We start from the raw sequence: 11,887 nt of genomic DNA, 5'->3' as shown, positions 1-11,887 counted from the left end.
AGATGGAGCGCCCCCTAATGGCTTCTCTGTATATTACAGCCACTGACTAAACTCTATTTGGCAAAAACATCCAAATGAATGACAGATTTCTTAAATTACCTTAGATGAATTCTGACTGTTTTGAGGAAGTGCATACTGGCTACGGCGTCCCAAATTGGACAAACAGTACTATTGCCGCTTTTTTGTATTTTAAAGGAGTAATACGAGTATGCGGCCAGCCGAACTGAAGCATCCTGACACCTTTACTCCACCTCAGCACGATTCAAATCCAATCCAATTTCATTTGTCACATGCTTCGTAAACAACAGGTGGAGACTAACACTTTCTTACGGGCCCTTCCCAACAATGCAGAGAGAAAGAGAATAATGGAAAAATAATAGAACATTTGAACATGTAGTAATAATAGATACACAATGAATAACAATAACTTGGCTATATACAAGGGGTACCAGTGCCGAGCCAATGTGCGGGGGTACGAGGCAATTGAGGTAGATACAGTGCAGTCGGAAAGTACTCAGACCCCTTTGCTTTTTCCACATTTTGTTACGTTACAGCCTTATTCTAAAATGGATTAAATTGTATTTTTCGCTAATCAATCTGCACACAATAACTCTCAATGACAGAGTGAAAATAGTTTTTTTTAGAAAATGTTGCTAATTTAGTAAAATAAAAAACAGAAATACCTTATTTACATAAGTATTCTGACCCTTTGCTATGAGACTCGAAATTGAGCTCAGGTGCATCCTGTTTCCATTAATCATCCTTCAGATGTTTCTACAACTTGATTGGAGTCCACCTGTGGTAAATTCAATTGATTGGACATGATTTGGAAAAGCACACACCTGTCTATATAAGGGCCCACAGTTGACCGGGCATGTCAGAGCAAAAACCAAGCCATGAGGTCGAGGGAATTTTCCGTAGAGCTCCGAGACAGGATTGTGTCGAGGCACAGATCTGGGGAAGGGTACCAAAACATTTCTGCAGCATTGAAGGTCCTCAGGAATACAGTGGCTTCCATCATTCTTCAATGGAAGAAGTTTAGAACCACCAAGATTCTTCCTAGAGCTGGCCACCGGGCCAAACTAAGCAATCGGGGTAGAAGGACCTGGACCAGGGAGGTGACCAAGAACCCGATGGTCACTCTGACAGAGCTCCAGAGGTCCTCTGTGGAGATGAGAGAACCTTCCACAAGAACAACCATCTCTGCAGCACTCCACCAATCAGGCCTTTATGGTAGAGTGGCCAGACGGAAGCCACTCCTCAGTAAAAAGCACATGAGAAATGTCACCTTAAGGACTCTAAGACCATGAGAAACAAGATTCTCTGGTCTGATGAAACCAAGATTGAACTCTTTGGCCTGAATGCCAAGTGTCACGTCTGGATGAAACCTGGTATCATCCCTGCGGTGAAGCGTGGTGGTGGCGGCAGCATCATGTTGTGGGGATGTTTTTCAGCAGCAGGGACTGGGAGACTAGTCAGGATCGAGGAAAACATGAACAGAGCAAAGTACAGAGAGATCCTTGATGAAAACCTGCTCCAGAGTGCTCAGGACCTCAGACTGGTGTGAAGGTTCACCTTCCAACAGGACAATGAACCTAAGCACTTAGTAAAGACAACTCAGTAGTGGCTTCAGGACAAATACTGAGTTAAGGGTCTTAATACTTATGTAAATGTGATATATCCGTTTTTTTTAAATACATTTGCAAAAAAATCTAAAAACCTCTTTTTGCTTTGTCATTATGGGGTATTGTGTGTAGATAGACGAGGGGGGAAAAAAACGATAGTCCCTATCTGGTTAACCATTTAACTCACTTTTTAGCAGTGTTAGGGCTTGGGAGTAGAAGCTGTTCAGGGTCCTGTAGGTTCCAGACTTAGTGTATCGTTACTGCTTGGCATGCGTTAGCAGAGAGAACAGTCTCTGACTTGGGTGGCTGGAGTCTTTGACCATTTTTTTGGGCCTTCCTCTGACACCGCCTGGTATCGAGGTCCTGGATGGCAGGGAGCTTGGCCCCAGTGATGTACTTGGCCCTACGCCGTACCCTCTGTTGCGCCTTGCAGGCGGATGCCATGCAGCTGCCATACCAAGCGATGTTGCAGCCAGTCAAGATGCTCTCAATGGTGCAGCTGTAGATCTTTTTGAGGATCTATAGTCCCCAATTACTAGCACCCCTGGGTGTACTTGGCATACCCATAGGGGATACTTAAGAAGACTCATGAGACCATAGGCCTACTGGTAAAATGCACATTAGGGGGTACTTCAGGGGTACTCCGGGGCAGAGTAAAATTCAGTTAGTGGTACAGTAATAGATAAGGAACCACTGCAGTAGAAGTCTCCATCAGTGGAGGCTCCTCCTAGGCAGAAGGAGAGATCCATCCTCCTCAGTGAATGTCATGAAATAAAAAATAGTGAAACATGAATAGCGGGGTTCAAAAAGGAACTGTATGTAATGTCCTAATAACTTTGTTGAAATGTATTGTCATCTGGTCCCTATAGCAGCTAGTCATTAATGAGACTTGCGAAGAAGTTACATTAAGATTCCTCCCGTGTTATGCGGTGACTAGCTTATAGGTCAGGTGTAGTCTGATTGAGGATCCTATACTGTACGAGGGCCGTGGGGCCTATCAGAGTAACTGGGATGCAGGAAAGGTGCTAATGAATGTGGCTGCATGTAAAAAGGCCTAAACTTTGGGGAGGATGACAGTGTGTGATTGTATTTGCAGCAATATGAGCACTGGCGTCCCAACCAGCCAGACAGTTTCTTCCAGTCTGGAGAGGACTGTGTGGTGATGATCTGGCACGAGGGAGGACAGTGGAATGACGTACCCTGCAACTACCACCTCACCTTCACCTGCAAGAAGGGCACAGGTAACGCACGCACACACACAAACACGCACGCACGCACGCACGCACGCACGCACACACACACACACACACACACACACACACACACACACACACACACACACACACACACACACACACACACACACACACACACACACACACACACACACACACACACACACATACCTAACCCCTGTCCTCTCTCCTCCCTCCAGTCTCTTGCAGCCAGCCCCCAGTAGTGAAGGATGCTCGTGTGTTCGGTTCTATGAAGCCTCGTTATGAGATCAACACTCTGATTCGTTACCACTGTAAAAACGGCTTCATACAGAGATACCCCCCCACCATCCGCTGCCGTGACAATGGCCAATGGGACAGCCCCAAGATCACCTGCATGAGCAGTGAGTACTGCCCACTTCATCTGTCTCTGACTACCAGAACTGACTACCCCCCACCCAACTAATCAGGGCCGAGACATTAACAATCTCTTTCTGTTTTTTTCAGCCGCTACCTACCAGAAGTCTTTCGCTTCTAGGAAACACACGGATAATCACAATCATAACCAGAATCAGTACAATCACAATAATCACAACCAGTTCAACTATCAAAACCAACAATACAGCAACCAAAACAATCAAGACCAACGGAAGACCTCCAACCAAAAGCAAAAACAGCAGAGCGAGAGGAGACAGCAACACTAATCTGATCTCTGGTCAGTCCTTAAAAGCGCAGATACGGTTGCAAAATTCCAGGAACTTTCCCCAAATTTCTGGATTTCTGGAAAATGTGGGAATTTCTGAGAAAATATACAGTTATTCTGCATCCCTAATTCCAGAGCAACTCAGATCAGATCACATCCAGCGGGCTAGCTAGAACCCATAGATATACATATATATATACAGTGGGGAGAACAAGTATTTGATACACTGCCGATTTTGCAGGTTTTACTACTTACAAAGCATGTAGAGGTCTGTAATTTTTATCATAGGTACACTTCAACTGTGAGAGACGGAATCTAAAACAAAAATCCAGAAAATCACATTGTATGATTTTTAAGTAATTAATTTGCATTTTATTGCATGACATAAGTATTTGATCACCTACCAACCAGTAAGAATTCCGGCTCTCACAGACCTGTTAGTTTTTCTTTAAGAAGCCCTCCTGTTCTCCACTCATTACCTGTATTAACTGCACCTGTTTGAACTCGTTACCTGTATAAAAGACACCTGTCCACACACTCAATCAAACAGACTCCAACCTCTCCACAATGGCCAAGACCAGAGAGCTGTGTAAGGACATCAGGGGTAAAATTGTAGACCTGCACAAGGCTGGGATGGGCTACAGGACAATAGGCAAGCAGTTTGGTGAGAAGGCAACAACTGTTGGCGCAATTATTAGAAAATGGAAGAAGTTGAAGATGACAGTCAATCACCCTCGGTCTGGGGCTCCATGCAAGATCTCACCTCGTGGGGCATCAATGATCATGAGGAAGGTGAGGGATCAGCCCAGAACTACACGGCAGGACCTGGTCAATGACCTGAAGAGAGCTGGGACCACAGTCTCAAAGAAAACCATTAGTAACACACTACGCCGTCATGGATTAAAATCCTGCAGCGCATGCAAAGTCCCCCTGCTCAAGCCAGCGCATGTCCAGGCCCGTCTGAAGTTTGCCAATGACCATCTGGATGATCCAGAGGAGGAATGGGAGAAGATCATGTGGTCTGATGAGACAAAAATAGAGCTTTTTGGTCTAAACTCCACTCGCCCTGTTTGGAGGAAGAAGAAGGATGAGTACAACCCCAAGAACACCATCCCAACCGTGAAGCATGGAGGTAGAAACATCATTCTCTGGGGATGCTTTTCTGCAAAGGGGACAGGACGACTGCACCGTATTGAGGGGAGGATGGATGGGGCCATGTATCGCGAGATCTTGGCCAACAACCTCCTTCCCTCAGTAAGAGCATTGAAGATGGGTCGTGGCTGGGTCTTCCAGCATGACAACGACACGAAGCACACAGCCATGGCAACTAAGGAGTGGCTCCGTAAGAAGCATCTCAAGGTCCTGGAGTGGCCTAGCCAGTCTCCAGACCTGAACCCAATAGAAAATCTTTGGAGGGAGCTGAACGTCCGTATTGCCCAGAGACAGTCCCGAAACCTGAAGGATCTGGAGAAGATCTGTAGGGAGGAGTGGGCCAAAATCCCTGCTGCAGTGTGTGCAAACCTAGTCAAGAACTACAGGAAACGTATGATCTCTGTAATTGCAAACCAAGGTTTCTGTACCAAATATGAAGTTCTGCTTTTCTGATGTATCAAATACTTATGTCATGCAATAAAATGCAAATTAATTACTTAAAAATCATACAATGTGATTTTCTGGATTTTTGTTTTAGATTCCGTCTCTCACAGTTGAAGTGTACCTATGATAAAAATTACAGACCTCTACATGCTTTGTAAGTAGGAAAACCTGCAAAATCAGCAGTGTATCAAATACTTGTTCTCCCCACTGTATATATGTATATGTATATGTATGTACATTTGTATGTAAATTTATCTGGATAGCGGCATGGGGGTATTTCACAAGGTTTAGTCATAATCAGCAAGCTAACTCTGATAAACTCTGATAAAACACTTTTCTAGTTTATTAACAGGTGTTATGAACATCGTTACATAGAGGATTGAGTCCCTTTCAAATTCAACAAGGACAAATTTAAGTTTCAGTATATTTATTTAAGTTTAAGTTTAAGTAACTCGATTTTGATCTTGCTTAGTGAAATCCACCCCCAGATCACGTCTAATTCCTCCTACAACCCGTGACACACAGTGCCTTAATGGTTAACACAGTGTCCAATGTCCGTCTCTAGAACTGGAGAATTTGACCTCTCCTGCTCTAGAGATGGACACATCTCTATCCAGCGCCTTCTGAAACGTTTCCCCTTTACCCTGTTTCTTTACCCCATAGAAACAATCCACTAAAAAGAACAGACATATTTGGCTTACCACCCCAATGGTTTGTTGGTGACAAGTTTGCATTATTCACATGAAAGAGCCCATTAAGTTAAATGAACATGAATTATTACATTTTCCAATATTTGCAAGGTTTTTTCTTCTTCTCTCTTACAGAATGTGAGACGAAGAGTCACTCGTTTATCACAGTCTTCGGTCTGTCACTTCGTTTGAAAGTCACTATGACGTGAAATCTGTCTCATTAATGACTGTTACCATACGGTGCGTACAGTAGAACTCACATCAGGAGAGAGATCAGTCAGTTCCTTATAGGAGAGAGGACGTGACGAGAGGTCCCGTATCAGACGGCGTCTGTGATAGGTCACCTCCGGCAGTGGCTCTCCAGCACATACAAACGCATCCGCGATATCTTCTTCTGAAAGGCAATGGCTTTAAAAGGGAATGGGCTTCTTATGCTTAACCAATTTTGTTATTGTTATGTATGCAATGGTAGAGAGAAGAGAGAGTGTAATGAATGTCAGGTCTGTAGGTGGGAAAAGTTTTATATAAGAAGCTGTAGCCGTTTAATTTATTGCATACGTTACACCTATACACGGCCTGTGATACTGTTCAAGGTCATTAGAACCGAAGTGGCTATTATAAGGGTGACTTATTTGGCTGTTTCCAGAAATCTGCCTTGCATAGAAAGGACATTGTCTTACATTATGTTGCCTTCACATATTCTGTTTAGTAAAGTTCTATCATCCAGATATCTGAGCTGGGATGGCGCTGTTCAGGGGGATGACTTGTACCTGCGAGTCACCACAAACTGCTCTCAACAGAACCGACTTTGAGAAACATTCAAAGGCACTTGAACTATGACCATTTATTCAGAAATGCCACCCATAATGATTCTCCCCTGAGGACAGAAATGACTGGGTGAAGAAACAGTATTGAAAGTTGGTAGCCTAGTGTCTCTGTTCTTCAGTTAGGATTCTGGTACATGTGTCTTCTTGGTTTTCTGCTTTCATCCATTCTGTTTGCTCTCCATGTATGTGTTTTATCATAGTGTTTTATCATCCAAATATGTGTGTTTCTACCCCAGAGAGCGTGGGGTATGCTGTATCGGGGGGAGGCAGAGGGAATGTGAATACTTTATCCGTTTTTATGTTCTTGTACCTGTTGTGTATGTCACCAAAAACTCACTAATACTGTACCTATACACCATCCTGTGCTCCATCTCACCTTGCGCTGACTGTGCAATAAAAATAAACACAATAACAGATTTGATCCATTGTGTATCAATATTCTCACACTTCGTATCTCAGTGCAGAAGATTATTCAATAAATCCACTTGAGTTTATTGAGAAAGTGTACCAGTTTCTTGACCTGTCATAAGTACTGACTACCAACAGAGGGAGCTTAGAAAGTCTAGTGACTCAGTCAAAAGTTTAACGGTGTGAGTGACCACTGATGACTCATACTCTCCCCCAGTGAAGAAACGAATGGATGGAGGAATGAATGAAAGGATTGAACTGAATAAATGAGTCTATCTTTCCTGTCTGTCAGTCAGTGCAGCCCAACAGCTGCTTGCAGGCTAACTGGGGGATCCTAAAATGGTGCTCTCCTCTGGAAGCCAGCATGAATATATGAACCACTAGCAGCAAACCAACGTCTCAACCTCATGCCGTCATCCAGCTCCTTAAACAGTCTGCTGCTTTGACAGACATTTTTCAGTTGCAAGATCAACGAACAGAACAGGAATACCATGAAAAGACCTCTGTGTACTTCTGTAATTCCCCCCAAACTGGCAGGAAAACCCTTACGCAAACGTCCCCACCCTTTGGAAACACGTACATTACTGAGGGCCTGTGTGTGTGTGTGTGTGTGTGTGTGTGTGTGCGTGTGTGTGTGTGTGCGTGCGTGCGTGCGTGCGTGCGTGCGTGCGTGCGTGCGTGCGTGCGTGCGTGCATCACTGAAGGCCTATGTCTTTACACCTGGCAGTCACAGTGTGCTTCAGTCCCAAACCAGCCCCTATCCTCTACCAATAGATACTGTACCTTGGCTCTTACTATAGCCCTTATTCCTACATCACTCAGCAGTGATATACACACAAAGCTGCAAGTCCAGGTATTTTGGTTGTTTCCATGGCAACAATAAGAAGCAAGAAGTCAGGAGTATTTATTTGAATTGTTTTATTTTCCTCTTGACTTTGGGTCCAAAAAGTTCTTAACATAGTTACAAACAGTACTGCAACTGAGTAATGTTGTACGTACACAAAACAGTGTAGGGATAAAAATGATTGCCTGGTTGTAGTTTTTTCTTTACCTTTTGAATGAATTGATACATGACATAGTTCATTCTTAAAATAAGTAATGGGCAGTTCTTGAACCTGCCAAAAAGGTTTTGTTAGTAAAGGTTCACAATGAGTATGTTACTACAGTTGAAGAAAAGCATTGGTGATGCTTTCTGACAGATTTGTAATGTTCTCTGACAGAAGCTCTCTTGTGTTTATCATAATCATTGTTGTGGCTCATGATTCCTGTTTAAAAAGTGTTAATCACTGTGCTTTGCTGACAGGGGAAACAAGTAAGATATACTACCGTTCAAAAGTTTGGGGTCACTTAGAAATGTCCTTGTTTTTGAAAGAAAAGCAAATGTTTTGTCCATTAAAATAACATCAAATTGATCAGAAATACAGTGTAGACATTGTTAATGTTGTAAATGACTATTGTAGCTGGAAATGGCAGATTTTGTATGGAATATCTACATAGGCGTACAGAGGCCCATTATCAGCAACCATCACTCCTGTGTTCCAATGGCGCATTGTGTTAGCTAATCCAAGTTTATCATTTTAAAAGGCTAATTGATCCTTAGAAAACCCTTTTGCAATTATGTTAGCACCGCTGAAAACTGTTGTTCTGATTAAAGAAGCTATAAAACTGGACTTCTTTAGACTAGTTGAGTAACTGGGGCATCAGCATTTGTGGGTTCGATTACAGGCTCAAAATGGCCAGAAACAAATAACTTTCTTCTGAAACTCGTCAGTCTATTATTGTTCTGAGAAATGAAGGCTATTCCATGCAAGAAATTGCACAACGTACAATTGATCTCGTACAACGCTGTGTACTACTCCCTTCAGAGTACAGTGCAAACTGCCTCTAACCAGAATAGAAAGAGGAGTGGGAGGCCCCAGTGCACAACTGAGCGAGAGGACATGTACATTAGAGTGTCTAGTATGAGAAACAGACGCCTCACAAGTCCTCAACTGGCAGCTTCATTAAATAGCACCCACAAAACACCAATCTCAACTTCAACAGTGAAGAGGCGACTCCGGGATGCTGTTATTTTAATGGTCAAAAAATGTGCTTTTCTTTCAAAAACAAGGACATTTCTAAGTGACCCCAAATTTTGGAACGGTAGTGTACATATTTTTTGTACTAACATAGTTTCTGAGGCTAATTTCAATATAAATATATGTGTCTGTCCAGCAGGTCTTTGTGATAACGGTCCATGTTTTTTGCTCCTTCCACTGGCGTTCCTGTACTCACCTCTGAGTACAGTTGTGATAGGACACGGTAGAGCCAAGTCTTGCTAACTCAACAATAAGCTAACTATGTAAGGTTGAGCCAAGTATAGCTAACCTAACACTCAAGGAATGACCTAACATTCTCTTGGAGCCAGCTAGTGTTGCTGTAAGCTCTTGTGCTAGTGTACGTCAGCCCTTGTGTTGTTCTTACATGGGAGTCTCTTACTGTACCTGCAGGAACCAATGGTGTTTTTAAATAGGATGATTATCTGGCCAATTCACTGGGCTAGTCTAGAGTGGGCTGCACTGCTAGTGGTGAGCGAGGGTATCGCAGGCTCTGTGTTCATGCAGATAAATAGATATGCCTGAGCTGTTGGCCTGAGGCTTAGCTTAGCCATGCAGACTAACATAGCATCGTTAGCTAGCTAACAGCTTGTCAGTGCTCAAACAACCAGTTTCACAGATATCACTGGGTCTACTCATTCACTATAAGAAACTATTTGTGTCAAAAATAGCACACCAAAAAAATATTTTGAAAAAATTGGGATTTACACTGCAAGTGTTGCTTTTGGCTTTCTGCTGTGTATAAAAGCTCAGCGGCATGCCTTGTGTTTCTAAACTAGAGGCTAAGGTGTACATAGAGGCACAGCAACTAGTGTTTAACATACATTTTATACTGCAGGTCTGCGTGTCACAGTACTACTCAGTAAGACAACTATTGCCAGGCATTTTGTGTTGCTGCTGAGGACTAAATGCGGTTTACCTTGTCCCCTCTAGGCCACCGTACGTCTTCTGACATAAACAGTGTCCAGTGCAACATTTGTATTTTGGTTTCCTCGTTTGTATGTTTCTGGGGTTAGTTTCGACACTTGAGCCCTGTGACAGTACAGAACTCTGGGATAGCGTAGCGCAGATAATAAAACAATATTTCTATATCAAAAGACATCCATAAACAGAAATACAATTCTAGATACTCACATTCTAAATATTCATAGTAAAAAAGAAACTAAACAATGCTAATGGTTGACTTCTCCTTTTTTTTTTATCAACTTCTATGATGAGAATGATGTCTGGTCCACACACATTATTAAATAAACTAGTCAAAATGATGGTGAAGTACATGACACTGTTGTAGCACCCTGCAAAGATGGACAGCAGACTGGATTTTCATTGTGCTGTAGTTGCATTCTATAACGTAATAATAATAGCTTGAGCTACGCTATCTTTGCTTTTTGTGTTTGTGTGAATATTGTTGCTCTTTTGTTGTCCTGGGTTTAATTGAACAGAAAAGGTAAGTGCCCAAAGGTATCAGTTCAGTTATCAGAAGCTTTACTGGGTTGTTCTCAGTCCAAGGACTTCCTTCAAGCTATGGTATGCCTCGTCCACTTACAATGTCACTTTGGGACAATGTGACATCATCTGTTTCTCCACCACCATTCCCTCCCTCCCACCATCCCCAAATCCATCCCCCCTTTCTGTCCCTACATAGAAATAACAGATTAAATAACATATCCCCCATACACTATCAGGTCCCAGATTACAAAAAAAACATGGTTTGTTTAAAATGACTCTCACACCTCTCGTTTTACTGTATCTAAAAAGAAAATATCACAGTTTGAATGTTTTATTTAAAATGTTTTATATCAGTAACTTCCCCTATATGACCTCCCTCTCTCTTAACTCCTCTTCTCATCTCCCTCTCCATCCTACTCTCTGTAAATGTATTAACTTCTCTAGTGTGTGTGAGTGTGTGTGTAAGCGTATTGGGGTTCTTAGTTGTGGCCCTTGAAGCAGTAGACTCCGTACAGCTTGTGTTTCTTGTCAGGGTAGCCGTTGAACCTCACGGCAGCTTCCGTTGGGCTGCAGCGCCTACGGGGGCGGGTGATGGGGTAACGGACGCTCCCGTCAGCCAACCAGCCGGCGTCACAGCGGTCGTAGCCCAATAGCTTCCAGGCAGCGTACATCTGGCCCACCTTGGCGATCTGAGCGCCGTCTTTCTGACACGCACGCACAGCCTCGTCATATGTAAGCTTGGAGGGGTGGATCAGGTAGTAGAACCGCCCTAAGAGAGGGAGGGAGAGGGTTAGATACACATGTACACACACACACGCACGCACCCCCCTCCCCTCACACACACACACTCACCTTTGTAGTTGGAGGTGAAACAGAACACGTCGTATCTGTTCTTCTCCTTGTCTCTGAGGCCGTAGTTGCGTACCCCGGGGACAGTGTTCTTGCCGCCACAGGGTTCCCTGGGGGTGGTGATGGGGTACTGGACGGATCCGTCACTCAGCCACCCAGCGTTGCACCAGTCCAAACCCCCACGCCACGCCTCGTACAGCTGGTCAAACGACGCCACGATGGAGTCCTGCTCGCGACACGCCCGCTCGGCATCAAAGAAGTTCAGGTTGTAACGACCCAGCCGAGGGAAGTATGGGTAGACGATACCTGGGAGAGAGGGGGAGAGAGAGGGTGGAGAGACAGGAGAGAGAGGGTGAACGAGAGGGAGGAGAGACAGGAGATCATAAAACATCCATTTGCTTTGGGGTTTTATGTACTCATCTTAAACAGGT

At 43.7% G+C, this 11,887-nt stretch overlaps 2 protein-coding genes across 7 annotated transcripts in view; one reads left to right on the top strand and one right to left on the bottom strand.

Annotated features, from left to right (window-relative positions):
* Positions 1 to 7,075, top strand: part of LOC139552123 (neurocan core protein-like) — a 43,898-nt gene extending 36,823 nt beyond the window's left edge. For 3 of the 4 annotated variants that reach the window (XM_071363546.1, XM_071363547.1, XM_071363548.1), the window contains 3 exons: positions 2,722 to 2,866; positions 3,061 to 3,243; positions 3,347 to 4,263. In XM_071363546.1, the coding sequence (XP_071219647.1) occupies positions 2,722 to 2,866; positions 3,061 to 3,243; positions 3,347 to 3,543 (525 nt within the window). In that variant the 3' untranslated portion in view covers positions 3,544 to 4,263. Of the gene's footprint in view, positions 1 to 2,721; positions 2,867 to 3,060; positions 3,244 to 3,346; positions 4,264 to 5,962 lie in introns of those variants that run through there. The other variant, XM_071363545.1, reaches the window with a different exon arrangement.
* Positions 7,076 to 7,963: 888 nt separating this feature from the next.
* LOC139552124 (hyaluronan and proteoglycan link protein 1-like) overlaps positions 7,964 to 11,887 on the bottom strand; it is a 35,104-nt gene continuing 31,180 nt past the window's right edge. For all 3 annotated transcript variants that reach the window (XM_071363549.1, XM_071363550.1, XM_071363551.1), the window contains exons 5-6: positions 11,460 to 11,762; positions 7,964 to 11,376 (exon numbers count right to left, since the gene is read on the bottom strand). In XM_071363549.1, coding sequence (XP_071219650.1) covers positions 11,087 to 11,376; positions 11,460 to 11,762 — 593 coding nt within the window. In that variant the 3' untranslated portion in view covers positions 7,964 to 11,086. The remainder of the gene's footprint in view (positions 11,377 to 11,459; positions 11,763 to 11,887) is intronic.

This window comes from Salvelinus alpinus, chromosome 24 (assembly GCF_045679555.1).
Source record: "Salvelinus alpinus chromosome 24, SLU_Salpinus.1, whole genome shotgun sequence".
Classification (NCBI taxonomy): Eukaryota; Metazoa; Chordata; class Actinopteri; order Salmoniformes; family Salmonidae; genus Salvelinus; species Salvelinus alpinus.
Note: the sequence above shows the minus strand (reverse complement) of the source record. Positions and strands in the feature narration are given on the sequence as shown.